Below are 27,548 nucleotides of genomic sequence, written 5' to 3' on the forward strand. Positions count from 1 at the left end.
GCTCTGGTCACGGGGCCCAGCCTCAGTCCTCTTCTGTGAAATGGGGCCACCCATAAAACTCCTCACCGTTGCGGAGGCTCCAATAATCCAGAACCTGTGAGGAGCGACTGTAAACCTCAGAGCTCCGTGTGGGTGCTGGAAGAATCCATTTCAACAGCTCGCAGTCGTGTGGGAGGGACAGGGACAGCTGCTCTGATGGCCTCCAAGTGGGACTGGGCCTGCTGGCCCAGGGTGGGCTTGGTGGGGCCTGGCCTCCACCTGCTGCACCCTGCCAGGCGACACGGGCTGTCTGCCTGATGCAAGGATCTCTGTCTAAACTCTCAGGGTCAGGGGAGCCCTGCACCCTCAGGTCACTCAGGAGGCCTCTCAGAAACCTTCCCTCTTCCCCGAACCAAGAGCCAAGATCAATTTGAGCCATCTGCAACTTTATTCCAGAGCAGAAATAAGTCATTTTCTAACAATAAATATAAAAAATAATAAATTAAGGTTAAAAAAACCCAACAAAATAAAACTCATTAACACTGACAGAAGTCATCTAAGGAGGCGGAGGTGGGTGGGCGGGAGAGGGCAGGGCCTCCTGCAGCACCGCCCACCCAGCCCCGGAATGTCTGTCCCCCGCCCTGGGCCCCCACACATACATTCTCTCCACAAAGTACAAAATGTACAGTTAAAAAACCTAAGCCCCGCCCCCAGCCCCGGAATGTCTGTCCCCCGCCCTGGGCCCCCACACATACATTCTCTCCACAAAGTACAAAATGTACAGTTAAAAAACCTCAACACAACCAAGCAGCCTGAGAGGGCCCCAGGAAAGCAAGAGACTGACCCAGGCCCGCGAAAGACAGGGCCTGGGGGTCTGAGAAAAGGCACTGCAGGACGGAGGTCCGCTCTGGGGCTCCGGTAGCCCAGTTCAACGTCCGCCCTCTTGTCTTGCAGGGGTGAGGCCTGAGGTACCCTATGCGCATGGCCGTGGGCTGAGCCCCCATCTTCCAAGATGGCTTCTCCCGGAAGGGAGGGGAGGTCAGTGTGGAAATGTCCCCTGTGCTGTCACTGACCCAGCAGGGCTCCTGCCCCAGGGGGTGCTGGGAACAGGATGGTACCTGCTAAGTGCTCAGCAGGGGAAGAGGCTGGGCCCAGCCTCCTGGAGGTCCCGCCAATCCAGGCCACAGTGTTACCCCAGGGCTCCAGCAGAGGTCTCAGTGTGGTCCACAAGGAGCAAATGGAAATAAATAAGGTCCTTGGTGGTCCAGCGTGGAGTCGGCGGGAGGGCCACTCTGTTTCTTCAAGTATTTTTTTTCAGGGGGACTCGAAGCCTGGTGCGCGCTCAGATGGGGATCCCCACAGTGTTCACCTGGTCCTTGAGGCCCAGCAGGCTGTAGGCGATGCGCTTCTGGTGGCCCGGCAGCCGCACCCCGATCCTCTTGATGTCACTGTGGGGTGAGAGGGAGAGGGAGAGCTCAGGGCCGGAGCAAGAGGAAGGCCTGGGCGGCCCGGGGTGAGGTGCGAGGCTGCAGGAGGGAGGTGGGACAAGGAGGAGAGGGGGGCAGGGAGGGGGCCTTGGGGCCTGAGGGGCGACAGCGCGCCGGCCAGAGGCCTGAAGGGGCCACATCCTAGAAGCTTGCGCAGACGGCCAGCCGTCCAAAGTTAGGAAAACGGCAGACGCATTCACTGGGAGTTCCCTTCCCTCCCAGTTGAATCTCACAGTTAACTGTGAAGTAAATGGTCATCTCTCCCTGACACTGCAGATCAGTGAACGGAAACTCGGGGCGGGGAAGTGACTAACCCAAGGTCACGGGGCGGGAGGGGCCAGAGCCGGGAATCAGCAGCTGCCCCTCCCCTCTTGCTGGGGAACTGAGGCCCCTGCCCGACAGCTTCCAGGGCCCTCCGGGGGTGTTGCACAGAGACCCCACCCAGGTCTCTCCCTACACCGGCTCCTTCCGCCCTCCACTCTCTCCAAGTCCCCAGCTGAGGAGGGTCCCGAAGTCCTCGCTGAAGGGCCAGCAAGGGTGAGCGCTCCGCTAGGACCTAGCAGGTGGGGCTTTAGGGTCAGGTGAGTGGGTTCCGGTCTTCCCCTGCGGGACCCTCAACTTCTCCATCTATAAAGGGGGCGACGGTGAAGCCTAAACCACCTCCCCCTCCGCAAGAGACAAACTGTTCCTTCCTCATAAACTGTCCCGGGGGCTCTCCTAACCACAACATCTTTCTTTCCAACCGACAGACGCCAGCGCCCTGCTCCTGTGCCCTGATACAAACACAATTTCTGTTGCCAGAAACCATAAGCATTCACTTCAAACCTCCTCTCCGCTGGTTGCTCTGTTCGTTTCAACCTGGGCCTCTCCTGACCTAACATCTGGTGCAGACACCCCGGCACGCGACGACAGGCCCCTTCCCTTTTCTGCGTCCGTGCCCCACTCTGCAATTCCTGGTCCCGTCACTGGCGGTGCGCCCCCAGCCTGCCCACACCCTCTTCCCGGGGCGGTGAGTGCGAGCGGTGTGGCTAGGTCCTGTCTTGTTGCTGCTGGGGGTGCCGCTGCCTGAGTCAGACGTGCAGGTCCTGGTGCTGGGCCCGACCTGCGGCCACTGGGTCGGGGACAGCTAAACACTGGTGGAAAAATCGCTTTTCATCTCCCCTTTCTTGGCGTCTGCTCCCCAAGAACAGGATGCCCGACCCTCGAGTCAGACTTCCGCTCTTCTGAGGAGCACCCTCCGGCAATCGAGACGGGGCTCCCCTTTCTCCCCCACGCCAAGGGTGTCCCTGCTGGGTGCCTTCCAGCCACTCTGTCTTCCCTGGAGCGAAAGGGACACATTGGCCCCCAAATTAATCCTCTGTACCACGGCCCAGTTCCGACACAGATTAGGTGAGGGGCTCTTAACCCACCCGATAACTTCCCCACCACTCTGGAAAGTGGGAAGCGGCCCCTATTCAGGCCTTTCCTGCCCTGCACACTTGGCCGGCCCATCACTCTGCTTGTCCTGACTTCCACCTCCCCGCAGCCCAATGTAACCCAAGTGTCCCCTCCTTGAGCTCGACACCCCCTTACCAGGCTTGGGCTCTCAACACCCCCGGCCCTGAAGCCCCCCCGAAGGCTCCATCCTGCTTTAATCCCCCAGCCCTCACTGCCACTCCCCAGCTCCGACTCAGCCTGATGTCACCACACAGCCTCTCTGAGAGGTGGCCGAACCCAAGGGTCCCACCTGGGTCCACATTCCCTTCTCCCCGACAGACTTTTCCCAATGTGAAAACCACTCAGGCTCTTTCTCCATGAATCCTTCCCCATACTTCAGAGTTCTAGGAGCTGACTCGGTCCTTCATCCTTACTTGGCGGGACATTCACATCGCTCTCACTAGTACCTCTCTTCCCGAGGAGGGGGACAGGGTGCGGCAGGAGGCAGGCAGCCAGGGCAGCAGAGGAGAAACAGGCCAGGACACCACCATGGATTCTAGGGAGAGGGCAGTTCCCAGACAAGGTCCATTCTGGGTTAATGACCCCAACTGTGGACACTGGACATGATGTCTGGACTTCGCAGTCCTTGACCAGGCAGTTCTTAAACTGGTTAGCCGACAAGATCAGAGAAGTCCACTGGGGACCTGATAAAAATCCAGCCCACTGCCTTGCAAACACAAGTTCCTGAGTTTGATCCCTGGTACCAGAATAAATAAATAAGTAAATAAAATTAGGGGCCGGAGATTTAGCTCAGAGGTTCCATTGCCTGCCTTGTAATCACAAGGACCTGAGTTCGATCCCCGGTATCAAAAACAAACAAACAAAAAATTAAATTAAAAAAAAAATCCAGCCCATTCATGGCATGGTTCACTGAGGACCTTGAAGTCCATACCCGACTATTTCCCCAGTCTTCTGAGGCACAGCTTTTTCTTAAACCCTACTCCATCTCCTAAGCATCCTCCGGTATCCAAGTCAAAGTTTGAGGATGGGCCCTAGATGCCCACAGAGACCTGAGGCTGGCTGCCTTCAGGGTGTTTCAGGGCAAAAGGAGCAGGATCTGGTTGAAAAAGAAGCACGTACCAAAAAAGCCAAGTACCAGCTCCTAGCCAAGGTTCTCATACCAAGGCGTCTTCTAAAAAGCACCCCTTCAACTCGGGCCCTATTTTTAGTGTAAAAAACCATACTGGGGCACACGGTGCCCTAATTCACACACACTGGAGAAACCGCGCCCCTCTGTGGTGGCACTCGCTGGAAGATGGCCTGTCTGGGCTGCCATCCTCTCCTGGTCCCTTTCCCACAGGCCCTTGGGAGCAGCTCTCCACCAGCCCATGCCCCCCCATCCAAATAGCCCAGGCTGGCCGGGGATTTAGCACAGTGGTTCTGCCACCTGCCTCACAAATAGCTCAGGCTGACTCTCCCAGCGAGGAATACATTCCACTGGATCCCAGAAGAACCTGAGAGCTCAAACACTCCCGGGGCCAGCCGAGAGCCAAAATATGCTTCACCAAGTGTGGGCCCGGATGTAAGACTGTTGTTACTGATTGGATCTGCCATCTGGGTCATCCACCCCACTGCCAACACAACCCAAGACCCAAAACTGACCTCAGGGCTTCAGGTCTCTCTTAGCCTCACTTCGTCCTTTTCACCTTTGACCTCCTTTCTAACCTAGGGTGGCGCCCCCTCTTCTGGCTGTGCCCTGACAGACACCTGTACCTCTCTCATAATGAACTATGGCTCCGAAACACTTTCTGAGAGTTCCCCCCTCTCCAAACCCCATTGTTCTGCTTCTAACTGCTAGTATAAACTCACCAGACCAACTACCACCCCTGAGGTAGAGCTCTCCATTTTACATCCTCGCCTCAACCCTTCCCACCCACACGAACCCGGAGCTGCTGGCCCTGCCTCTCCCCTGCTGTGGTAGCCACTGCCTTTCCACATGGGCCTCCACCCGGCTGCAGATGACGGTGTCCCGAGCCCCTCAGACCTTTGCATAAACGTCTCCTCTCAAACACCCAGACTCCTCGAAACCTGCAGGAACTCAAGGTCTTCGGTAAAATTCCACCCTCGCCATCTACACGTGGACTGACCACGTGGGCCTTAACGTTCCCAGCTCACCACTCACCTCCGTACAAGGGAGCTGTGAAACAGCCCAATACTCCGCCACGCGGATGGGCAACTCCCAGTACAAAAATCACACCAAACTGCCCAGCTTCTACGTTCAGACCCCGAGCAAACGGTTCCCAAGTGGAAAAGCTACCGTGCTCAGCTCATACACAAAAGAGGACAAGGCTACTCCCAGCGTCTGGGTGAGAAAAAGCTGACTCCTCCCTGATAAGCAAAACAGAGTCAAAACAGCCACTGATTCCCTTTCAGCCCCTCCAGGGGAAGCCAGGGCCGTCACGCTGGGTGTGACCCCACCTCACACAATCACCAAGGATTCTAGGTCCTGGGTGGCCTCGGTTTCTCCGCCTGCCTGACCTCCAGCACCTTCCTCGAGATAGACCTCTCCACAGGCATAGACACCAAAGGCACCTTCTTTCTCTGTGGCACCTCAGCACAGCACAGCCGGTCTACCAACCGGCCAGATGTGTGGACATAAGGGTCTCCACCCCCCACGTAGACCTGGAGGGCTCCTGGCTGGGCCAACTTCCGGTCAAGATGCTGACCTCTCAAAAACAAAAGAGCAATCCAAAGTATCCCCTTCCGATGGGACTGGTAACAACGGCCAGGACCAGCAGAGCGACAGCAGGTCTCACCACATCACTAACCTCCTGCAACCCACTCTCTCTTGACCTCACTGATAGCCTGAAACGGACATCACAGAGCCTAACAGGTCTCCAAAACCAAAAAGATTCCTTGGCTGCCGTGGCCCTCCAAATCCGTAGAGGCCCTGATGTTCTAACAGCCAAGGAGGGAGCTCTCTGTTCTTGGAGGATCAATGCTGCTTTTTCGCTGTCTGGCATTGTGTGAGATGCTGCCAAAAAACTCACAAAGCCTCAGAAATCCAGCAACAGCACACCGAATGAAACGCGCTGGTTCTCCTCACTGACCACGAGGGGGCTGCTGCCCTCCCGGAAGCCCTCAGTCGTGGTCTCTGTGTCACCGTTCGCTCCTCATGGCTTTGTCCAGAGCTGATCAGTGTGCTGCGCACTCCCCACCGCCCAGGTGCTGATAAAGCCACTATCCCACCCTTACCAGACCCGGCCCCACCCAACGCCAGCCTCTCTCCTTGACAAGGACCCCACTCAGCATGAAGCAGCCTCACCCCTAAAAAGGCGGAGTTGGGTGCCTGAACCTCCCATCTCTGCACTCCATGAGACAAACTGTTCCTTTCACATCAACTGCACTGGGGCTGGCCTCCTGTTTACACCCCAGGCCTAACCGTGATACCCTTCTTCCCAACCGACCGACCTCAACAACCTCCTTAGCCTGGCAACAACACCTCCCAGCGAGAGACCCATAAGGGACTGGTCACCCAATCCCCACAACCTGGACCTGTACCCCGCTAGCTAACGCCCTCCTCCCACACCCCAATAAAACACGCTTCCGCTTTTGTTCAGGGCCGACTCCTGGACTTACGATCCAGGTATATGTCGCCAGAGATAATAAACTTCCGCTTTAAATTTTCTTGTGGTGCACTTTCGCCACGGCTCTTTTCTAACCTAACAGAAACAGTGCCCTAGGGGAAGGTGTGAGACCCCCCTCAAAAAAAACCTTCAGCAGGGAGTAAGGAAACCGTGCCATAGAGTCCCGGCCTCCTCTCCACCCCACTAGGAGGTGTAGCTGCCCTGGCCTCCCCCACCACACCCTGCACCCCTCCGTCCTCTCATAAAACCACTTATGCTCAGGAGCCTGCAAGCAGGACTTTTATTGCTAACTTTGGGAGTCTTCTCCTCCACCATCCTCCCCCACCAGCCCAAACCTATGAAAACACCCAGGTTTTTATGGGCTGTCTCCCCACTGTAAACGGAGGTAATTATATGGTGCAAGCTCTATTTGCAATCCCGGAGACATGGCTTTCCCACAGGACGTGGAGGAGCACTGAGCGGGGAAGGCAGACCCAGGTGTGGGGATTGTCACTCCCATTGCAGCGGGAGAGCCAGCAGTTAGACTTTGGGGAGAACTTCCTCCCAACCACCTGAGTGACACTTCCCCCTTCATGGGTGACCCAGGCCACCCACCGACCCGGTCCTTGCAGGTGTGGCATGGTAATGTGGCGGGGTAAACACTATTCAGACCACCAAGGAGGAGCTACTCAGGAGCCCCTGGGTCCACTGAGGGACAAGCGTCAGGCAGGACGTGGAATCTGCATATGATGCGGTCCCAGAGGACTCTGAGGTTCACTTGAAGAACCACTAGGGCTAGAAGTAGTGGCCTACCCCCAAGACGCCAACACTGTAGGAGGCTGAGGCAGGAAGATCTAAAATTCAAACTCAAGCCAGATGTGGTGGTGCACACCTATAGTCCCAGCACTCAGGAGGCTGAAGCAGGAGGATTGGTGCAAGTTCGAGGCCAGCCTACAATCCATAGTGAGACTCTGTCTCAAAACACAAAAACACCCTAAAAAACAATTGAAAAACCCAGCCTGGGCAACTTAGTAAGGCCCTATCTTGAAATAAAAAATAAAAATAAAAAGGGAGGGGGCTGGGGACGTAGCCCTGTGGGAAGTCCTTGGGTTTAACCCCCAACACTACAAAAAAACCAAGAAAGAAATAAAACAGACAAAAAAAGAAAGAAACAATAACAACAAAACCCTGGGTTCTGGGAGCCCCAGGAAGGGAAAGGCCAGGAGACTGTCAGCCCCACCCTGCCCAGGCCCTGGGGCCGGCCTGGGACACACGCCAGGCTGAGCCCTGCCCAGGCCCCAAACTCACAAACTCACGTCAAAGCCTCGGAGGGTCTGAATCTGACTTCTCACCTCAGTGTCTTCCTATGTAAAATGGGGCGCTTTGAAGAGCTGCCCACAAAGCCCCCCAAACCCTCCCTTTCTTTCCTAACCTCAAACAGAGCAAGGCCCTGGCTGAGGGTCACAGACAGGCTGACGCTTCTAGCCGCCCTCACAGACCATCCCAGCCTCAGTGTCCCTTTCAGGGACACAGGAGTCAACTCCCTGCACAGAGGCAAGAAGACACAAGACGGAGGCCGCCTTCCTGTGGCCTGGTCTTCTCCTGAGCGCTCACAATGCCAGCCCCGGACTGGGGAGTCCCAAGGCCACCTGCTGGGTGCAGACCATGGTGCCAGGACAGAGCCGTGAGAAAGTGAGCCACAGACCACTCGCTCACCCAGCGCGTACCCGCCTGGCCCATGGCCTGTGAGGATGGCGTGAGACCCTAGGAGCCCACAGGCTACTGCAGGCTGTGGCCTTGAACTGGACAGGGCCTGATGTCGCACTGGGCACTTTCTTGGGGTACGGCAGCTCCTCAAAAACCTCAAGAATCACTAGCTTAGAAAGCCAGACCAGGTCCCAAAGAGCACAGGGATGCACAAGTCACGAAGAGGCAAGGCTGTGGGACCTTGGAACAAGCACCTGGGGAGAGATCCGAGAAGCGGGACACCGGCCCCCCACCTGCTGCAAGAGCTGAATCCTCCCACCACAGCCCCCTCTGGGATCGCGTGGACAACAGTGTGAAGAAGACATGCTCTGGGACCCCCAGTTCACAGGAGAGAGGAAGAGGAGGCAGCCGGGAGTCACACAGGCACCACTCTGAGCAGCAGCGAAAGGAGGGAGTCTGAACCACTTCCAGGCTTTATCTAGGCCCTTTCAAAACAACAAGGGTGCACACATAGCCTCTGTCCATCCCAGAGCCCCGTCCCCAGTCGTGGGAAAGGAACAGGCGAGGAGCACCCCAGGCTATTTCGGGACACTTCTGAGGACATGTGTTTCCTGTAAGCACTGGGACCAGAGAGAAGCAGTCAGCCTCAAGGGGAGCCCTCGGAGGGCCCTGGGACCCGGCCCAGGTTCCCAGGGAGAAAGGTGGTGCCCGGGGACTGCGGCCTGCGGGCAGGAAGCAAGGGAGCACGGAGAAGAAGAGAGCAACTCCTCAGCAGAGGGGCACGTCACGGCACCCACGCGACCTCCGCTCCAAGGGACGGACGCCGAGGCCCACACTGGACCCAACTGGGTCAAGCACACCTGCTAGGAAGCTGTAGAGGTGGCACCTTGAGCTTGGGAATGGCTACGGAGCCCAATGTGTGCCCTACCGCTGGCTGGCAGCAAGAGCTATCCTGGGACCTGTCTCCCCTCTCCACGTGCCCATCCTCCCTCTGCTCAGCTGTCCCTGCCGGATTCCCACCACCAGCCATCCCCTGGGGCAGCCCACGGCCACCGATCGAAGCCCTAGAGAATGCTCACGCACAGCCCAAATCCCAGAACTTCCGTGACCCAGAACCGTGAAAGGCCCAAGCTGTGCCCTCCCTCCGTGTGGCTCCCAAAACATCCCGGCCTGGCCTTGCTCCTGCCATGATCTTGGACGCTGTACAAACTGGGCTATGGGGATCCGTGGCTATTTTTAGAGGCACAAAAGGCTAAGAGGAGAATGCCTTCTCTCTCCAGGGACAGGAAGAGGTGGCCCTGCCAAGGGCTTGCCGGGAAGGATGGTAGTGCTGGAGCTGAGAGGAACAGCCCAGTGAGGAGCACCCAACAAAGGGCGAATCCAGGGCCACCAGGAGTAAGCAGCCCAGGCCGCATACAAGGCTGAAAGTGGACCAGGTAGAGATGCCCTGGTGCAGCTGGCAGGGCTCTCTCTGTCTCCTGGGCATCAGAAGAGCATCCGGGAGACAAAGCTGCCCCAGCTGGCTGGGTAAGCTCTCAGCCCATTGCTCTACCAATGGCCTCCACGGTGTCTTTGCTCTAGGCCCTGACTGCCCGGGGCCGGAAACCCACTCTGCCCTGAGTGGCTGTGGGACCCTGGGCAGGTCGGCACCTCCTGTGCTCCTGTCGCTCACCTGTCCCAAGAGACAGTCACAGGCCCTGCCCGCCGTCCTGCTGGGGACTGATTCTGAGTGCTCCCGCACACAGCTGGCACACGGCCAGCCCTCCCTAAATGGCAGCTGTGCCATTATTACACTTACTGTTATTTTCCCACTCTGGAGAAAGAAGCAGGAAGGGAGGGTGCCCGGAGCTGCTGGCCGCCGGTCTGGTTCTGCCTTTCCCCTGAGCCTCCCAGACAGAGGGAGAGAGAGTGGGCACAAGGCAGGAAGTGAGTCCGGACAGGTGCTACTCACTCGCTGGTCATCTGCACCACCTTCTCAATGGCGGTGTAGCCGGCCGTCACGAAGTGCTCTGTGTACTGCTGCATCTTGATGGACTCCAGCCACTCGGACACGGTGCGGAAGGGGACGCCCTCCGAGCCGCTGGTGCTGGGCAGCCGGATGGACACCCTGCAATAGGAACCGCGTGCTTGCGGATGAGGGGCTGCCGCACCCAGCCCACCTGGCCCCAACCCCGCTGCGCCCTAAGCTGGGCTGTTTATGCAGCTGCCTGTGCCTCAGTTTCTTCATCTGGGCAGTGGGGAGGCCTGGCCAGGTAGAGCTCAGGGAGACCACCCGGCGTCATCCCTACTGCTGCTCCTCCATTCCTACTACAAGGCAGCACCGGAACCCCGAATCACGGAACACAGCAAGCACAGACTCAGGGACCTGGCCACTCGCCAGTCAGGAAAGGTACTTAACCACCCCGTGTCTCAGTTTCTTCGTCTACGAGAGGGGATAATTACAGGACTGTCTCTTGGATGTGAAATTAGTTAAAACATGTTGAATGTTGACCCCGGGGTGGGGACGTGCACCAAGAGTTGGCTTGTCCTGCTACAGGGACCGCGCCGCCCCCTGTGCCGTCCCAGAGCAAACCTTCTGAGCCCCCTTGTCATCCCGACTGCCCCCAGCTGTCCACTATATCACGGCGGCTCAGGAGTGCCAGAAAGGAGCCAGGGTCACACGGGCAGGGGACTCACCGGGGGTCAAAGTCAGCCAGCGTCTTGAGGGAGTTGGGGGCACGGATGAGCTTGTCGAGGATGCTGACGATGTCCGCAAACCTGGGGCGGCGGGCGCGCTCCTGCTGCCAGCACTGCATCATGAGCTGGTAGATGGCCGAGGGGCAGTCCATGGGCGTGGGGAGCCGGAAGCCGTCGTTGATGGCTTTCATCACCTGGAAGGGGTCCGGACGGTCATGGCAGGAAGCAGTAAGAGCTGTGAACAGAGCCCCGGAGGGCCCCCCGCAGGCACAGAGGTAGGAGAGGGAGCCCCAGAACAGGATGACCCCTTACTTTTCTGTTTTGTAGTCCTTGGGACTGGACCCAAAACCTTTGCCTAAACTACCTCCCAGCCATTTTATTTTTTATTTTGAGACTCGGTCTTGCTAATCTTTAAATTACTCAGGCTGGGCTTGAGTTTGCAATCCTCCTACCTCGAATGTAATCCCAGAGTGTTGGGATTACAGGCTTACATGGCCACGCCTGGCTGTGTCCTCAGCTGTCCCTGGGCACCACGGAGGGAGGGACGTCTGCCCTCAGGGTCCCCAGGAACAGCCGCTACATTACGAGCCCAGCGGCTGCCTCTGGATGCCCCCTGGCCGTGGCTCTCTCTTCCTTGCCTTCTCTTCACCTGGCTCCTTCCTCTGCTCTGGGTCTCAGCAGAGATGTGACCTCCGGGAAGCCCTCCAGCCTCTGGCCTGCATGAGGCCCAGGCACTTGGGCGTACACGTTCCCATACATGTACGCACGAACACACGGATGCGCACGCCCGCTCCCCGTCCGACGGAGTGGAGCCAGGAGCGCTGTGTACCAGGTGACGATCAGCCCCCCCGGCCCCGCTGCCCTGCCCTCAGGGTAGGAGAGGAGTAACGGCCTTTGGTCAGGGCCCGTCGGGAACGGGTCCCACCTCATGGTTTGACAGCTCCCAGTAGGGCCGCTCGCCGTATGTCATCACCTCCCACATGACAATGCCGTAGCTCCACACGTCGCTGGCTGAGGTGAACTTGCGGTAGGAGATGGCCTCCGGGGCCGTCCAGCGGATGGGGATCTTGCCGCCCTGCAGAGGACCCAGCCTAGTCACCAGCGTCCCCTCCTCCGCGTGCCCTCCAAGGTCCTCACTCCAAGGGTGCAGGAGAGAGGTGGGGGACAGTGTGGCGGCTTCATCCCCGAGCCCCCCGTCCCAGTGACGACGGCCCCCCCGCTCACACTGGTGGTATAGGTGGCCTCGGGGTCGTCCTCCAGCACGCGGGACAGGCCAAAGTCAGACACCTTGCAGACCAGGTTGCTGTTGACGAGGATGTTGCGGGCGGCCAGGTCGCGGTGCACGTAGTTCATGTTGGCCAGGTACTTCATGCCCGCCGCGATGCCCCTCAGCATGCCCACCAGCTGCAACACGCTGAACTCGCCGTCCTCCTCCTGCCAGACACGGGTCCTCAGCCGTCAGCAGAGCCCCTGGGCCCCCGGCCCCGATCCTGGCCTGCCTCCGACCACTTCCTTACCCGAAGGAACTTGTCCAGGGCCCCGTTCTCCATGTACTCTGTGATGATCATCATGGGTTTGTCTGCCGGGCGTGGCGCAGGTGTGAGTAGGAGGGGCGGGGCAACAGTCAGGGGGTCCCAGGGCAGCCCCCATCCCCCTGTGGGCCAGGGCCCCGCCCAGCCTCACATTTGGAGATGACGCCCTCCAGGCGGATGATGTTGTGGTGGCTGAACTGGCCCATGATGCTGGCCTCGCTCAGGAAGTCCACCCGCTGCTTCTCCGTGTAGCCGGCTTTCAGCGTCTTGATGGCCACGGGCACCTCCTTCTTTCCCGAGGACGACTTCAGCATTCCCTTGTACACCTCCCCAAACTCTCCTGTGGGCAGGCAAGGTGTGGGAGCCCCTCAGTCAGGCCAGGTGACCCCAACTCATGCACCCACCACTACCTGCCTCTCAGGAGGACCAGCCTCACCTGCCCCGATCACCTTCTGCCGAGTGATACAGGACGGGTGGATCTCGGTGGTGAACTTGAGCACGGCCTGGTTGGGGTCTTCATATGTGTGGGGGTCCACGTACGTCTTCAGGGGCTTCAGTTGTTCTGCAAAGGGGAGGGAGGGTCACACAAAGCCCAGAAGGGGTCCCTGGGCAGGCGAGCCCGTGGGGTAGAAGAGGGAGGGAAGCCACACCATCAGGGTCCTCAGGAGTGTGGACTGGGCTCTGGGGCATGGAGCTCCTAACTGAGCCCCTAGAGTGAAGCCTCTGAGTCCCATGCCCAGCCCTAGAGACAGCTGGTTGTCCCCGCCTCTGGCACAGACCCGGGGAGGCTTGGGGGGCGGCAACAGTAGGGACCAGCTTGCAGCAAGAGCTCCATCATACCTGACTTGGAGAAGTAAACGTCCTCTGAGGACTGGCGAGCACGGAGCCTCCTCCTCCTGCAAGACCCCAAGTGGACAAACTCAGGCAGTCAGTGAGGCCTAGGCTCAGCAGCAGCGCCTCCCGACACTGCCCCTGTCTGGGTGTGTGTGTGTGTGTAGGTGGATGTGTGTGGTGTGCTCAACCCTTGGCTCAGCATCCCCTGCCGGCCAGAGGGTGTGGGGCAGGCAGAGGAAATGAGCGAGCCAGGACTCACTCTTTGGATCTACGCCCCATAATGGCCCCATAAGTAGCCATAATGAGGGCTTTCCTCATGAGAGCTGCCCAGCACTTCCGGCTGCTGTTCAGATGAAGTGTGGACACAGCGTTACTAACAAGGGCAGAGAAAATGACCATCACAGCCTAGCCCACCGTGTGCCAGGCACTGTGCTAAACACGGACAGCTCATCCCAGCTGCACATCGCCCAGGAAGCAGGGATTCGATTCGATTCGATTTGAGTACTGTCAACCCATTTTCCAGATGAGGAAAGTGAGGTTCCTGGTCCTGTGTGTCCTACCCAAGCCTGGATATGGACTCTCTGACCAACCTTCGGTGGATGAAAAAGCCGATTCCAGCCAGCACCAAGAGCAAGACGGCACCAACGGCCACACCACCAATCACTGCCATGTTGCTAGATCCTTCCAAGGCTGCTGGGAAAGATCAGCTGATGACAGGGAGCCCCTCACCCAAATCATGACAACAACCCTGGCTGTAGGCAAGACCCATGTTAGGGACCAAAGACACCTGGGCACCTGCTGTGGGCTGAGTGCTTTGATGTATGAAGTCCTGAGGGCAGGGGGATCTGGTCCCATTTCACAGGCAGGCAGAGGGGGCCTTCCTGGATCTCACTTCAGGGATTCCTAGGCCTGGGGGACCCTAAATGCGAGCTCTTTCTGTGATGCACAATTTGAACTCAGTCCAGCCAAGCCAGAACCTACAGCCTCCCTCCTCATAACATGGCCTTTGTCCTCACCCTCCCAGCCCTCAATTCCGCCCCTCCTCAGCTCCCACGGGGCTGTCCCAGGTCCCAGCTGGCAGGGAGGTTTTGTTTCTAAATTCCTGGGCCCCTTGCTCCTCCCACAATGTCATGACTGCTGAGTCTCAGGGCCCCGGCCTGGTGCACATCCTGGTCCCCTACTTACACAGGGTCTGGAACTCGTACTCCTTGCTGCCAGCGCCCTGGCCTTCCTGCGTCAGTGCCTGCACCTGGACCAGGTAGGTGGTGTCCGGAGCCAGGTTTTTCAGGGTCACAGAGAAGCCCTCCGTGCGGTGCACATTGTAGCTGTTGGCATCCCCCTGTGTGTGCCAGCAAGCAGGGAGCGGGCAGTGAGGGAGGGGCAGGGGCCTCGGCTCAGCCCCCCACGCCCCTGGGGTCCCCACCAGCAAGGTTGCTCCTCTGGACGCTCTTCTCACCAACGAGGAAACTGAGGCTCACAGATGTGACTTGCTCAGCTCAGAGCCAGCAAATGCACCACTCAGGACCCCCGGCCCCTCAGTCTGACCTCAAGCACAGCTCCTCCCAATGCCTGCTGCACACTGCCTCAGGAGGCCCAGACCTGTTTCCCCAGCTACAGATAGGAGCCTCCCCAGTGCCAGACTGCTGTGGTGAGCACCTGCATAACCAGCCGTCCCCTGCCCTGGGCCCAGTGCAGCCTCGGTGAGTTACCTTCTTGTGGTAGGTGATCTCGTACTTCCACACGCGGCTCCGCTGTGGCACGGGGATGCTCCAGGTGACGGTCAGTGAGGTGGTAGTGCGCCCCTCCAGCCTCACTTTGGGGGGCTCTGGGTAGGAGAGAGGGTGAGGGAGGGGTGTGAGCACCCACTAGGGCAGGGGGACCAGTGGACCCAGAGCCGGCTGCCCCCACATCCCTGACTGACATGAGACCCCCTACCCTGGGTACTGGGAGTGGTAGTTCACGCCTGAAATCTGAGCACTCAGGAGGCTGAGACAGGAGGATTGTTGTGAGTTCAAGACCAGCCTGAACTGCATAGTGAGACTCTATTTCAAAAAAACAAAAAAAAGAGGGTATCCAGAGACCCTAGCTACAGACTCACCATGAGGGTTTGCACCCCATGAACACCCGCGAGCTCTTAATAAAAACTAAGGAACAAGAGGCCCCCACTAAGCCCTTCCCCAGACCAGGCACTGCTCTAAGAGCCTTAAATAGAATACTTCAGGGCCGGGGATTTAGGTCAGTGGTGCTGCCACCTGCCGCGCAAGTGCAAGGACCCGAGCTCAATCCCGGTACCAAAAACAAAGAATACTTCGGTGAACTATCCCAACAGCCCTGTTGTTGCTCCCACTTTGCAGGTGAGAACGCCGTGCCCTACACAGGCTCAGTAATAGTGCCGGAGTCACACAGCTCTAAGAGATGGTCCTTTCAACCAAGCTACCTCGGGACAAAGCCAGTCCGCCTCCACCCCCTCACCGAGTCCCGCCCAAGCAGGGACCCCAGGCCCACCCAGCACTGCAGCCACACCTGTCTGGTTGATGCTGACACTGGCCGTGCGGAAGCTGCGGCTCGTCACCAGCTCCGAGACACCGTTGCGGGCCTCGACCACGAAGGTGTAGTTCATGTGCGGCTCCAGGTCACTGACCGTCACGCTGGTGCGGGTGAGCGCGTGTGGCGGCTCCGAGTAGTGCACACTGGCCTCGCAGGGCCCACACTCGCCGGACTCCGGCCAGCACTGTTCGCAGGTGACCCGGTAGATGATGTCTTCACGCCCCCCAGTGTCCTGGGGCGGTGTCCAGCGCAGCTCCACCTTGGCACCCATGCCCAAGGCCGTGAGGTAGTGCGGGGCGGATGGGGGGCCTGTGCAGGGTGGAGATCAGTGCCTGTCCCCGTCACACCTCGTGGGCCACCCTCCCTGACCCTCTGCGAGACTCACGAGTGCAGGGCATGGACAGCGCGTCCTCAGGGGCCCGGAAGTAGCCTTCTTCACAGGCGCAGGAGGTGGCACCTTCGAGGGACGGCAGCGTGTGAGCAGGGCACTCCAGGCAGGGGCCCTCAGACGCCTGGGACTTGAAGAATCCCGGTGAACAGGCTGGAGGGCACAGGGACAGAGGCACACGGTCAGAGCAGTCTGTCCCCTCTGCAGGGCTGCTCCCAACCCCACTGTGGGACCTCAGGCAAGTCACGAAATCCCCATGGACCTGTTTTCTTGCTGGCTTGGGATGACAAGATGTGTGGAGAGCCTCTACGGGCTTCAAACCGAGACGCTGCTGGCCACCAACTCCCAGGAAGCGCCATGCCTGTGAGCCCAGCATTTTAGACCCACTTTCAGCTTCCTCGGAGAGCTAGGAGCGCCTGACTGAGCGCACTGCCGCCTAGGGTTACGACCTTGGCCTGGGGCACACCAGCCTGTCAGGTCCCCTTCTCCCTGGGGCAGCTCTGAACTGACCGTGGCAGAGACCATGTCTGCTCGGCTGTTGGTACTTGCTGTCTATCACCACCACGCCAACTGATCGGCCAGCTTTCCCAGCACAGGAAGCTCCCGCTGCAGGGGCTCCCCCAGCCCCAGGACCTGACCGACTTCCGGTTCCCGGGCTGGCCCACCGAGCAGCAGGAAAGGCCAGGCCCTTAGCATTTTTTCTGGACCAGGGATGAGTTATTTCTACCACTCACAGGGAAGCCAGGAAGCGGCCCTTCCTCCCCTGGGACCCGGTCCCTCCTGGCCCAGCTGGCCAGGAGCTCACGCACCTGACTCGGGGACTTCTCCCTCCCACAGCCCCATCCTGCTCCTGCCCAATGCCCTTCCAGGCCTCACAGGCAGGAAGCTGCTCAGACACAGGCACCCCGGGCTGACCAGGACTGGGTGTGGCCGTAGACACAGCCACAGTGGGGTCACCGTGGGACCTCTGCAGCTCTGCAGCCACCCCCAAAGAGCGGGTCCCACGGCACCTGCAACCTACTTGTCAAACACTTGCCTTCTCCTCCACCTGCCTGGTGCTGTACATTACCCTGGGGTGGTGGCAAAAGCCCCTGAACTCAGGCATAGGAAGGTGGCCTGGACAGTGTCTGTGATATCGGGATAGGTAAAGGACTAAGGGGATGGAGAAGAGGGAACTACCTTAGCCGAGGGTCCAGAGTCACAGAGGAGATATTCTAGCAGGGGTTTAGAGGCTCTGTAGGAGTTCAACAAAGCAGAGATACTGCGGGGAGGGAGTTGGAGGTGAAAGAGAACAACTAAAGTAAGCAGCTTTGGCACACAAACGGAGGCAGCTGCAGGCTAGAAGGCGATGGAAAAAGGCCTTGAAGGTCAGACCAAAGAGCTGAGGCTTTGTCCTGAGGCAATGGAGAACACATAAAGGTCTGAATAACAACTCAGACAGGTCTATAGATCGGGAAAAATCCCTGGACAGAGGCTGCCTAGGATCTGAAGTCAGCTTGGACAACCAATTTCAGGCGTTCTGGTCACCTCTGATCCAAGCCCCTCCTTGCACAGGGACAGGGAGTTAGGGGGAAGTGACCGCCGAGTCAGGCTGCATTCCCACCAGGGGCCCAGGGGCCCAGGGGCCACCCAAGCAGCCTCTCTCTGCCCATCCTACCACAGAGGCCCAGGGGGAGCCCTGATGCACCTGCGCCTGGGCACTGCAAGCACTCATCCCACGGCAGGTGGGGAAACTGAGGCTCAGAGAGGCTTGACCACCAGGTCTCCAAGCTACAGAGACGCAAAACCAAAACGTCCTGGACTCTGACCTCTCTCCTTCCCGCGGTTCCCAGGGACACTTCAATTTGGAGCACAGAGAAAGGAAGAAGGAGATATGTCCTGACCCGCTTCAGCAGCCAGAAAATTCCCAAACGGTTTCAGAGCAGCTCTTGTCAGAGCGGGCACATGTGTATCTAGGGAGGGGAGTGTGGGCTCCAGCCCGGGGCCCTTCCAGGATTAGCTAAAGTGGTCTCCTTCAAGCCTCCCGCTGGATCTAAGGAAACCACATTGTATTCCTCCCATGAAACCTGCTATACTACAAAAACAGCTCCCTCCTCCACCGGAGCTGAAGTAGGAATGAGACCTCACAAAGCCAGGCTGCCTCCCCAGGTGCCTGTCCCCAGAGGCATCCACATCCCAGGGCCCCGCACCCCCCCACCCAACGTACACATCAGGTCCCCACCGCCCAGCTGCGGTGGCTCCCAAGCCCTGCAGCCCAGTGCCAAGAGGCGGAGGTGGGGGAAGAGGTAGGCTCCATTCTCTGGCCCCAGAGCCTGGGGGTGGCCTGCCTGCTGCCGGCAGGAAAGAGGGAATTTGGAGAGATTTCCGATTCGGATGTGCCAGATGGATGATACAGCGAGGAGGAGGCGTCCACAGGGCATGTGCTTGCCTGTTACTCCTCATCCAACCACAGACCAGCCGCTCCCCGGCCTGCTCCCCCAGCCCCGACGTAGTTTGCAAATATTCTGAGGTCCCAGAAACCACCATCTGGACACCAGCAAGCCTCCAACCTGGCTGGATTTCTGGCATTCTGGGCAGGCAAATCGGGACCGGGGTCGTACACAAATACACACCCACATACGCCAAATACTTTATCTCTTAGCCAACCAGCAAACTCCTATGCATCCTTCAATACCCCGCCTATGCTCCTCTACACAACCCTCCCAGGCTGCCCAATTCCCCTGCGTTACATTAGGGGACCTAGTATTCAGTGTCATGTTTACCCAGCAGAACCGAGCACTTCCTACGACGTGTCTGGCAAGATGCTAGGCGCAGGGATGGGATACATAAGCATCTTTTCAGCTCCCGGGGAATTCACAGCCTGGCTTTCATGCCTCATTTGAAATGATTTCTGCACACAGGTAGATATCCCCTCTGTGAGCTCCGCAGCCCCTGGAGCAGGCATGGGGTCCAGTTTACTTGCATCCCACAGCCCAGCATATGCTTTGCAGGAAATTGGTGCTCAGTTAAAGGATGCGCAGACAGATGAATGAATGAATCAATCAACCGGCCGATCAATCAACCAATGGCGGTGTGGATGGCAAAGCCTGCTGCATGCAAAGAAACAGGTACCTCTAGGGCCACAGGAGAGAGCAGTATTCAAGTGTGCAGGGAGGCCGCTGGAGGTTGTACACTGAACACCCACCAGCCTCTGGCACACCTGCGGGGACAGCGTCTCCCCCTGGCCCCAGTTGCCTGGCAGGCCTGGGCCACTCCAACCTGGGGAACTGGGCCACGGTGGCTGCACCTAGGGCTGTACCCTGGTTTTTCCAGTTCCTGATGCCCGCTCCTCAGGTGGCAGCGTGGGTGACTCAGGGACAGACGCCCTCTGCATGATGCAAGTTCAGTCCCTGGCAGAGCTCCTCCCCCAGGCCCAGCCACCTCCCTGGCTGCAGGTGGTGAGGTCATGGGGGGTCAAGAGGTGACAATTCACCTAGGGCCAGGCACCTCCCGCCAGGACAGGAGGGTGACCTTAGGCACCACTGTGGCCCAAGCCTGGACTTTGTCTCTGTGCCCTGTAAGTTACTGACCTGCAAATGAGGGACCCTGGTAACTCCAGGGCCTGGGGACTTCTTCCTGCCATTCCGGCAGGAGGGGGCCGTTCCCAGGGTTCAATGGGGCAGGCAGGCAGCACCCTGCCCTGCCCTTTCACACACCCAGGGAGTGATCTGTGGGCACATTCCTCAGCCAAGCGTGATAAGCCCGCTCACCTCCCTCCTCCCCCTCCCTCCCTCCTTCCCTCCGGCCCCTCCTGCTCTCTCCCACCCCCAGCCTTTTATCTTCTGTTTGCTTTCCCTGCTGGCTTCCTTCCTTCCTTTCTCCCCTTCCTGGGACCCACTTACCCCAGCAGCTCTGCCTGCCTGGCTGCCAGTAGCTGCATTTGCCCCACAGTGAGCTGACAGCAGGGCAGGCAGAGGACAGAGGTCAGAGCCACCAGGATTAGCGCTGCCACCACAATCCCTGTCCCGGCAGCCACAAAAATAAGGCCAGCAGCATTTCCTCAAGGAGGGGATCAACAACTCACAGGGCCCCCAGCCTGGGGATAGGCCTGGTGCTGATGCACCAAGGATCCTTCCTGGCCCCGCATGTGACCACCGGGATCAGAGCCATGCCCTGCCCGGGAAGGCCTCCCCTTCTGCCGTGGACATGAGGCTAGGCCTGGGCCACTTGGTACACCCGTGCTGGGACCTCTTCTTCACCACACATGACGGCTAACACCGTCAACAGCTCAGACAGCCAGAGGAGAAAGCCACCAAAGCCAGGCTCTGATCTCCAAGGGGCAGGGTGCTTTGGAGCCACTGGTCCAACCCAGCCACTCCTTTTACAGATGGGGAGAAGGGGTCCCCCAGGGGGGTTCCCAAAGTCACAACGCTTGTGGCAGAAAGCACCCATGCCAGGGGAGACTGGGGACAGTGTGCTACCCTCCTTGTGCCATGCCCCAGCTCTTTCGGTTACTGTGTCCTCTGAACCTCCGTTTCCTCATCTGTGAAATGGGGAAAAGCCCTCCTGCTCTCCAGGACGCTCTGAAGACTTGAAGGAAATCGTGCTTGTGTTTAGCTCGGTGCTTAGACCCGGGTGCCCCTAAGAACCGGGGAGAGAGAAACCAGAGCCACAAGGGGATGTCCCCAAGGGGCTGGCTCCCAGCTGCTGGGCTATGCCTCAGGCCAAGGCTGCAGGCCACCTGCTCACCTGGCTGTGGTCTGCAGGGCTGAGGCGCCAGCCAGGGCCCCACAGCTTGGCTGCAGATGCCAGCACAGGAAGCAGACACAAAGCAGCCCCAGGGGACGGCAGTCGGCCTGAGTGACTCCACTGTCCCCTGGGCAGGGCCAGGGGCCTGGCGGGGAGGGGGCTAGAGGAAAGTGGGCTCATTCCTGACATAGCTCAGGGGAGCTCTGCTGGGCAGTGTGCCCACCTGTCCACGTATGGCACCTGGGATGCCACTTAACCCTTTCCTGAGCCCCGCCAGGCTCCCTGAGGAAAGCACCCAAGGGGAGAGAAACTGATGCGGACTTGGAGAGCTCGGGGGACAGCACCAGTGAAGCCCAGTGGGGGAACTGGGCTGACGGCCTGGTGAGGCCAAGCAGGGAAGCCAGCAGTGGCCTTCCAGCCACCCCTTCCTTTCCCGGAGCCCCCGGCCCCTGCACCATGACCCCCCATCCCGTGATCCGCCATCCCGGGGCTGCCCAGAGCACTGGGCTCAGGGCCAGGACCTGAGTCAGAGATTCCAAAGGAACTCACCATTTCCCACCCTGTTTCCCGCCCCATCCTGCAGCTCAGGTGCTGCCGTCTGGATTCAAATCCCGCGGTGTCACCTCCTAGCCTTGTGGCTGCAGGTGAGCCACACCTTTGCTTGAGCCTCAGTTTCCCTGTCTGTGCAAAGACACTAACAACCATCCCCGTCTTCCAGAAAGATGGGCAGACTCAACAGAGCAGCCTGAGAGAGCACAGGGAAAACACCAGTCCGCAGATCAGGGTCAGAGAGGGCCTTGGGGAAGTGCGAACCCAGCCACTCGGGAAGGCATTATGAGGGACCCTCGAGCCAGGGCAGAAGATGTCTGACAAGGGAGCCAGCTAAGTCAGAGCCCCCGCTCTGGGAACTGGTCCTTTCCAAAGAGGCTGCTCAGCTTTTGTAAACAAAGCCTGCCAGGATCCTGACCCCCACCTCCAGAGGAGGGGGCTCCTTCTTATCTCTGCAGGGCCTGAATCACCCGCTGTGGAAAGTTTTCCGCTGCCCCTAACTCCCACCCCCGCATTCCTGTTGGAGGATGTCACGTGGGAGGAGCCTGCTCGCCCGGAGGGTGTCCCCCCCACCCCGACCCAAGGGTCATTGTCTGAGGCTGGGAGTCTGCATCTGAGGTCACCGAGGCAGAGGTGGCCCAGGAAAGGGACCTCACTCAGCAGAGAGGAGCTGAGAGGGAACTTCTCCCCAGGTGTTTCCAGATGTGTTAAAGCCCAGTTCTAAGGATGTGCCCATCAGAAAGGGGTGTGGGGCCGGCCAGCGTTCAGCCCCTTTCATGGGGTGGCAGAAACACAGCGAAAAAGCAAGTGTGAAGTCTGCAAGTGACATGGCACCCTTTTTCATTTTACTCACAGGACAGAACGCCCAGAGAGGAAGGACTCACCCCAGGTCACCCAGCAGGTGTGCGCACCTGCAGGACCAAGCCCCCAGTTTCCCAACAGCCCGCCTCTCTCTGCAAGAAGTGCCCCGCGAGGGGACGAGCTGGCCTTCCGAAGGTCAGCCTGCATTCCTCGGGGCCCTGCCCCACAGCCCTCTCCAGAAGAGTCATCAGCTGGCGCTGTAGATTTCCACTGTCACAGGCCCTGGCCGCGCCAAGCCACAGTGTGAGGTCACTGTTGCCCAGGCCGCATTCCCAGAGAGAGTCTGACTTCATGGGCCCCGTTTCGAGGCTCAGTTTGCCACCAATAAAAGCTCCGATGGAGAATCCAGGTTTGTGGCCTCGGGGAAGATGGGGCAGGAAGAACAGAGCCTGCACCTCCCTCCACCACCCCCTCAGATGGGGGGTTCTTGTGCAGACTCTCAAGTGCAAACCCTGGATCCCATTCAATCTTCCTTATCAGAAAGGAATGCGAAGCCCAGAGAGACTCAGTGACTTCCCTAAGACCACAGAGCATGTCGCAACAGGACTGCAACTAGCTCTGTTGGTGCCACGCAGAGCTAGGAACTACTTGTGGGCTGAATCAAAAATCACAGTTGCACTTAAAGTATGCATGTGTCAGGCACTGATCTAAGCTTTTTATGAGTATTAAGTCATTGCATTATCACATCCTCCCTACAAGATAGATACTATGATCATCTCCACTTTATAGATGCTGAAACCCAAACACAGAGAACGTTAAGGGAACGGCTCAGAAATCACACAGTGCAAGGCAGAGCGGGACTTAAACCCAGGCGTTCTTTTCCTAGAATCTCAGCCCATCATCTCCATAGTAAACTCTTTCTAATTCATTTATTCTCAGTCTGGAGAATAAAGTCCAGTCATGACTTGGAGAATCCAAGTCATGAATAAGGAAGCTGACTCCGCAGAGGCCCAGAACCCCGAGGTGAGCTCACAGCCTCCCACCCGGGACCTCCTCCCCACCACCCGTCTCCGGTGCCCCAGGATCCGGCACGCACCTTGGCAGGCGTCGTCCACCTTCTCGTAGCCTTCCTCGCAGAGGCACTGCCCGATGGGCACCAGCCACTCGCCGTCCACCGCACAGTGCATGCGGGGATCCTCTCCCCCGGGCAGCACCACAGCGTGTGCCACACAGCTGCCGGCCACCGTGGCCAGGGACGGTGCGTCAGAGCCCGCGATGGTCTCAGGGAAGTGGGCCAGGCCCTGCACCAGCTCTGGGCATTTCTTGTAATAGACGCGGACAGAGAGCAGTGCCACGCAGGCCCCAATGTCCTGGAAGGCCAGGTAGAAGCCCTTGCGCGTGAGCGGCCCCACGGTGCGCTCCTCCACGTTCAACTTCACCTGACGGGCCTCAAAGTCACTGCTGCGGGTGATCTCGTCAGGCGCGATGGTGTCGATCTTGGTGAAATGGCGCTTCTGGAAGTTGGTGCCGTAGTCCATGTCCGACTCGAAGTAGTAGAGGTTGAAGGTCTCCTTGCAGGAGCTGGCACCTCCGGGGAAGCTGTTGCAGTCCCGCACGGTGAACTTGAGCTCGATGAAAATACGCTCGGCCTCACCGCGGTACACCCAGTTCGTGCGCAGCCAGTTGTCCTGGTCCCCGGTCACCACGTTGCACACCGTGTACATGTAGATGGGCATGTCGTTCATGATGTTCTGTGCCACGTCCCACTGTGCGGGATCGACAGGTTAGCGCAGGTAGGTACCAGGGGGAAACTGAGGCCCAGGGGGCAGAAGGGGGCACCGAGAAGATGTTTTTCAGCTCTTGCTCCTTCCCATTTGACGGGGAAGGAAACAGAGGCCTGGAGAGGTGCAGTCCCGGCAGTTGTACCAGGACCTGAGCCTCGGTCTTTCCGGCCCTCGCGTCTGGCTCCTGACTCTGTGCGTGACGCTAGGGTGGAGCCCGGGACTCTGAGTGACCTCCAGCAGGTCACTGAAGCCTTCTGAACCTCCAAGCCTCCATCTGTACCGTGGGGGACCAGAGCCCCTACCCCCCACGACTGCTGTGAGGACAAACGACACAGCGTCTACAGAGCGTCAAGCATGGAGCTTGGACAAAGTGACGGTCACACAAGCAGCTGGCCCTGCTACGCTGTCGTCACTCCTTGTCACTGTATGCCACGTGGCAGCACAGGAGTGGCCAGGAAGGGGTTAAGTCACAACAGCGGCAGATCCCCCATCATCATCATTTAGACTTTGGCTTTGGAATCATCCACACACATTCCTCCCCGCTCAGACACAGCTCAGCCTCTTCCGGGAAGGTTTCCCAGGCTGGGCCACCGCCCCCCTCGGCCCCCAGTCTCCCCGCCCTCTCGACCACAGCGCTTGGCAGAAGGTGCCGCCTATCCTGGCGCCCGTGCTAGATTCTGAGCCCTGGGGCCCCCGCGGACCCCACCTGGCACAGCCCAGGGGCCCAAGAAGTCTTGGTGGAACGACTCAATGCGCGAGTGATAGCAGAGGGGACGAGGAGAGAGGCCTGGCCTGCACGTCGGCTCGCACACCCTTGGGCTCAGTTTCCCACTCTGGATAATGACCTGGGTTGGATTAGAGGACCTGCCTTGCGGCTGGGGCAGTACAGGATCTGAATAATCTGCTCAGAGCTACGCCCCAGGCCATGGGGCGTGACCAGGCCCAGGCCCTCGAGTCGCAGGTCTGACCACTCTCCCAAAGAACACCTTGGGTCACCCCTGGCCCGGGCTCAGGGACCCAGGACTAACTCAGTAAGGATCCATGGTACATCAGGGATAGGGATGGCAGGGGACCCCCAGGGTCACGCGGCAGTCACACCCAAGGCCAGGGAAGGGACCCCAGCCTCTGGCCCAGCAGTGCTGGTCACAGCCTGGCACCATGGCGGGAAGAGCCCTGGGCAGCACGGCGGGGAGGAGCCAGGCTTCCGGCCTGGCAGGAAGGGGGAGCAACAGCTGGGGGTCAGGAAGAGAGGTCCGGAGGACCGGGAGGGGACCTGACCCTGGTGTGGCGAGGGAGCTGGAAGTCACTGCTTTCTGTCTGCACCAAGCACCCCAGTCCAGCCCTGGCAGGACCGCCTGGCCCCATGTAAGAAGCGGGACCTGAGCTGGAAGCCAGACCCCACCCCCGAGTCCTAACCCACACCTCTTCCCCGCCCCCAAGGCCTCCTTACCCCTTTGCCGTAGGGGTACGTGAGCCAGCCGAGCTCCCCTTTGGCTTCTGCGAGGTCCAACAGGACGACTGCAGGAGAAACAAGAGGGCATGGTGAGTGTGACAAAGACCATGGCAGGAGCGGTGACCGCACCTCCCCCAGGATCCCAAGGCCTCGACCTGAGAAGGAATAGGGGTCAGGCACGCAGCAGGCTGGGGTCAGAACTGGGCTTCCTGTCTCCCAGGTCACACCGCCCTCTTTCCAGTCCCCAGCTGGACAGAGAAGGACAGGGACTCAGCCCAGCAGGAGAAGAGCAGCTGGGCAGAGCTGGGGTGGCCACCACCCCACCGCTTCCTTGGACAAGACCCTCATGGGACTTCGTGTGCACACACACAAACACACACACACACAGAGGCTTCAGCTTTGGGGACTCTAGGTTGGGAACACTGGTGTCTACGCCTGTCACATACCGCAGCATGAAACACTCACCCCACTCAGGCCACACAATACTACACACAGGTATGTGTACCTGTGTCTCCTGGTGCTCGGAAGAGGGCACTGCTAACAGGGGGGAACAGGTGGGGAGGTGCCTGGAACCCACATTCCCACCACAACGCCACAGTGCAGGCGGAGGAAAGGTCTGAGCCCGTAGTGGCCCCTCGTAGGTACACACAGTGGGCGAGGTCTCTTCCCTGGGAAAGTCGTCCCACTGCCCCAGCCAGGAGCACCTGGGGGACCGGAGATGAAAAACCTTATGGGGGGCTTTCTAGGCTAAGAGAGACCAAGTGCCAGGACCATGCTGTTCCCTGAGGCAGTTGGAGCCGGGCAGAGGGACCCACTGCTGGGGGCTTCCCTAGCTGGCACTGCCAGGTGTCTCCCATGGGTCCACTGGCTGCTCTGCCAGGCTCAACGGCTGAAGCCAAGATGGTGTTCCTCTCCCATTTCCAAGTAATGCCCAGATGGGGTCACTAAGCACCACTGCTTTGGAGAGCAAGGATATTGGGGAAATTGAGGCTTAGAATCCATGAGCTTAGAGTCTAAAGTTCATCCAGCCTGCAGGTAAAGCCCTTGGGTAGGATGAAACCAAGCAATCACTTTCTTGGTGCCCTGGAGCCTGAGGGTCCAGCCTGAAGAAGCCACTATCCCCAGGCCAGAGCCTGGGAGTGGTGGTCTACAGGGCAACTGAGGCAGGCTGGGAGCAGAGGTGACAGGTTTGGAGACGCCGAACGGAAGGGGTCGGGGACCCTGAAGGTCGTCTTAAAAAACCTTTCCAGGCCAGGAGTGGCTGCATACACCGATTCCAGCACTGCAGGAGGCTGAGGCAGGATGGTTGACAAGTTGGGAGTCCCTCCTGGACCACATAGCAAGGGCTTATTTCAGAATTTAAAAAAAATGTTTTATAAAAGGGCTGGGGATGCGCTCAGGGGTGAAGTTCTCCTGGGGTTTGATCCCCAGTACTTAAAGAAAGACACTTTGTAAGGCTGGGTGTGCAGCCTAAGAGTACAGCGTGTGCTCAGCATGTGTGGAGCCCTGAACCAACAAAAATAATAATAATAAAACGGAAAGCCCTGTCCTGAGGTTAGACAGCCTCCTCCCCACAGTGAGGACCTGGTTTAAGGAGCTACCACCCGAGCCGCTGACCTCAGCCAAACCTCTCTAGGAAGGGTCCACAGCCAGACAGGGAAGAGGAAATCCGATGTGGCACTAGGCCCTACGCCTAGGCTGTGGGGACTGGGGAGAGTGGCTGGTGGGGTGGGCTGGGGATTTGTTCGGACTTGCCCAGGGCCCCGGCTCGGAAAGCCCTGCAACCCCACTGGCAAGTAGAAATGTTCCAGCTACACAGGAAGGAATCCAGGGGTTCCTGACCCCAGCTGGGTGGGGAGGACAACAGTGAGTGTGTGCTCCTCACAGCCCCACGCACACACGCGCACATGTGAGCACACACACATGCACACGTGCATACGTCCGACAAGGTTGAAGTCTGTCCCTCCCAGCTTCCGGGCTCTGAAGGGTTAGCCTGGCACGGCAGGTCCCTCCACCCTGCAGCCAGGGCGTCTCAGAGGTA

At 59.0% G+C, this 27,548-nt stretch overlaps 1 protein-coding gene across 2 annotated transcripts; it reads right to left on the reverse strand.

Annotated features, from left to right (window-relative positions):
* Nucleotides 1-506: 506 nt before the first annotated feature.
* Epha2 (EPH receptor A2) lies at nt 507-27,548 on the reverse strand. 2 transcript variants are annotated; one of them, XR_002025047.2, is made up of 18 exons: nt 27,447-27,548; nt 25,505-25,572; nt 23,367-24,036; nt 16,190-16,345; nt 15,781-16,113; nt 14,967-15,082; nt 14,443-14,596; nt 13,848-13,947; nt 13,264-13,319; nt 12,860-12,985; nt 12,575-12,763; nt 12,409-12,470; nt 12,116-12,325; nt 11,817-11,966; nt 10,892-11,085; nt 10,167-10,322; nt 773-1,427; nt 507-676 (listed from the first exon to the last, which is right to left on the reverse strand). XR_002025047.2 is itself a non-coding variant. In XM_019206094.2 (17 exons), the coding sequence occupies exons 3-17, from the start codon at nt 24,013-24,015 to the stop codon at nt 1,322-1,324; spliced, it is 2,757 nt and encodes a 918-aa protein (XP_019061639.1). In that variant the 5' UTR covers nt 24,016-24,036; nt 25,505-25,572; nt 27,447-27,548; the 3' UTR covers nt 712-1,321. The 2 variants fall into 2 exon arrangements, 1 of the variants encoding a protein (XP_019061639.1); XM_019206094.2 differs by lacking the exon at nt 507-676 and having other exon boundaries at nt 712-1,427.

Source organism: Fukomys damarensis, unplaced genomic scaffold (genome assembly GCF_012274545.1).
Source record: "Fukomys damarensis isolate Sample0158 unplaced genomic scaffold, DMR_v1.0_HiC HiC_scaffold_23, whole genome shotgun sequence".
Lineage (NCBI taxonomy): Eukaryota > Metazoa > Chordata > Mammalia > Rodentia > Bathyergidae > Fukomys > Fukomys damarensis.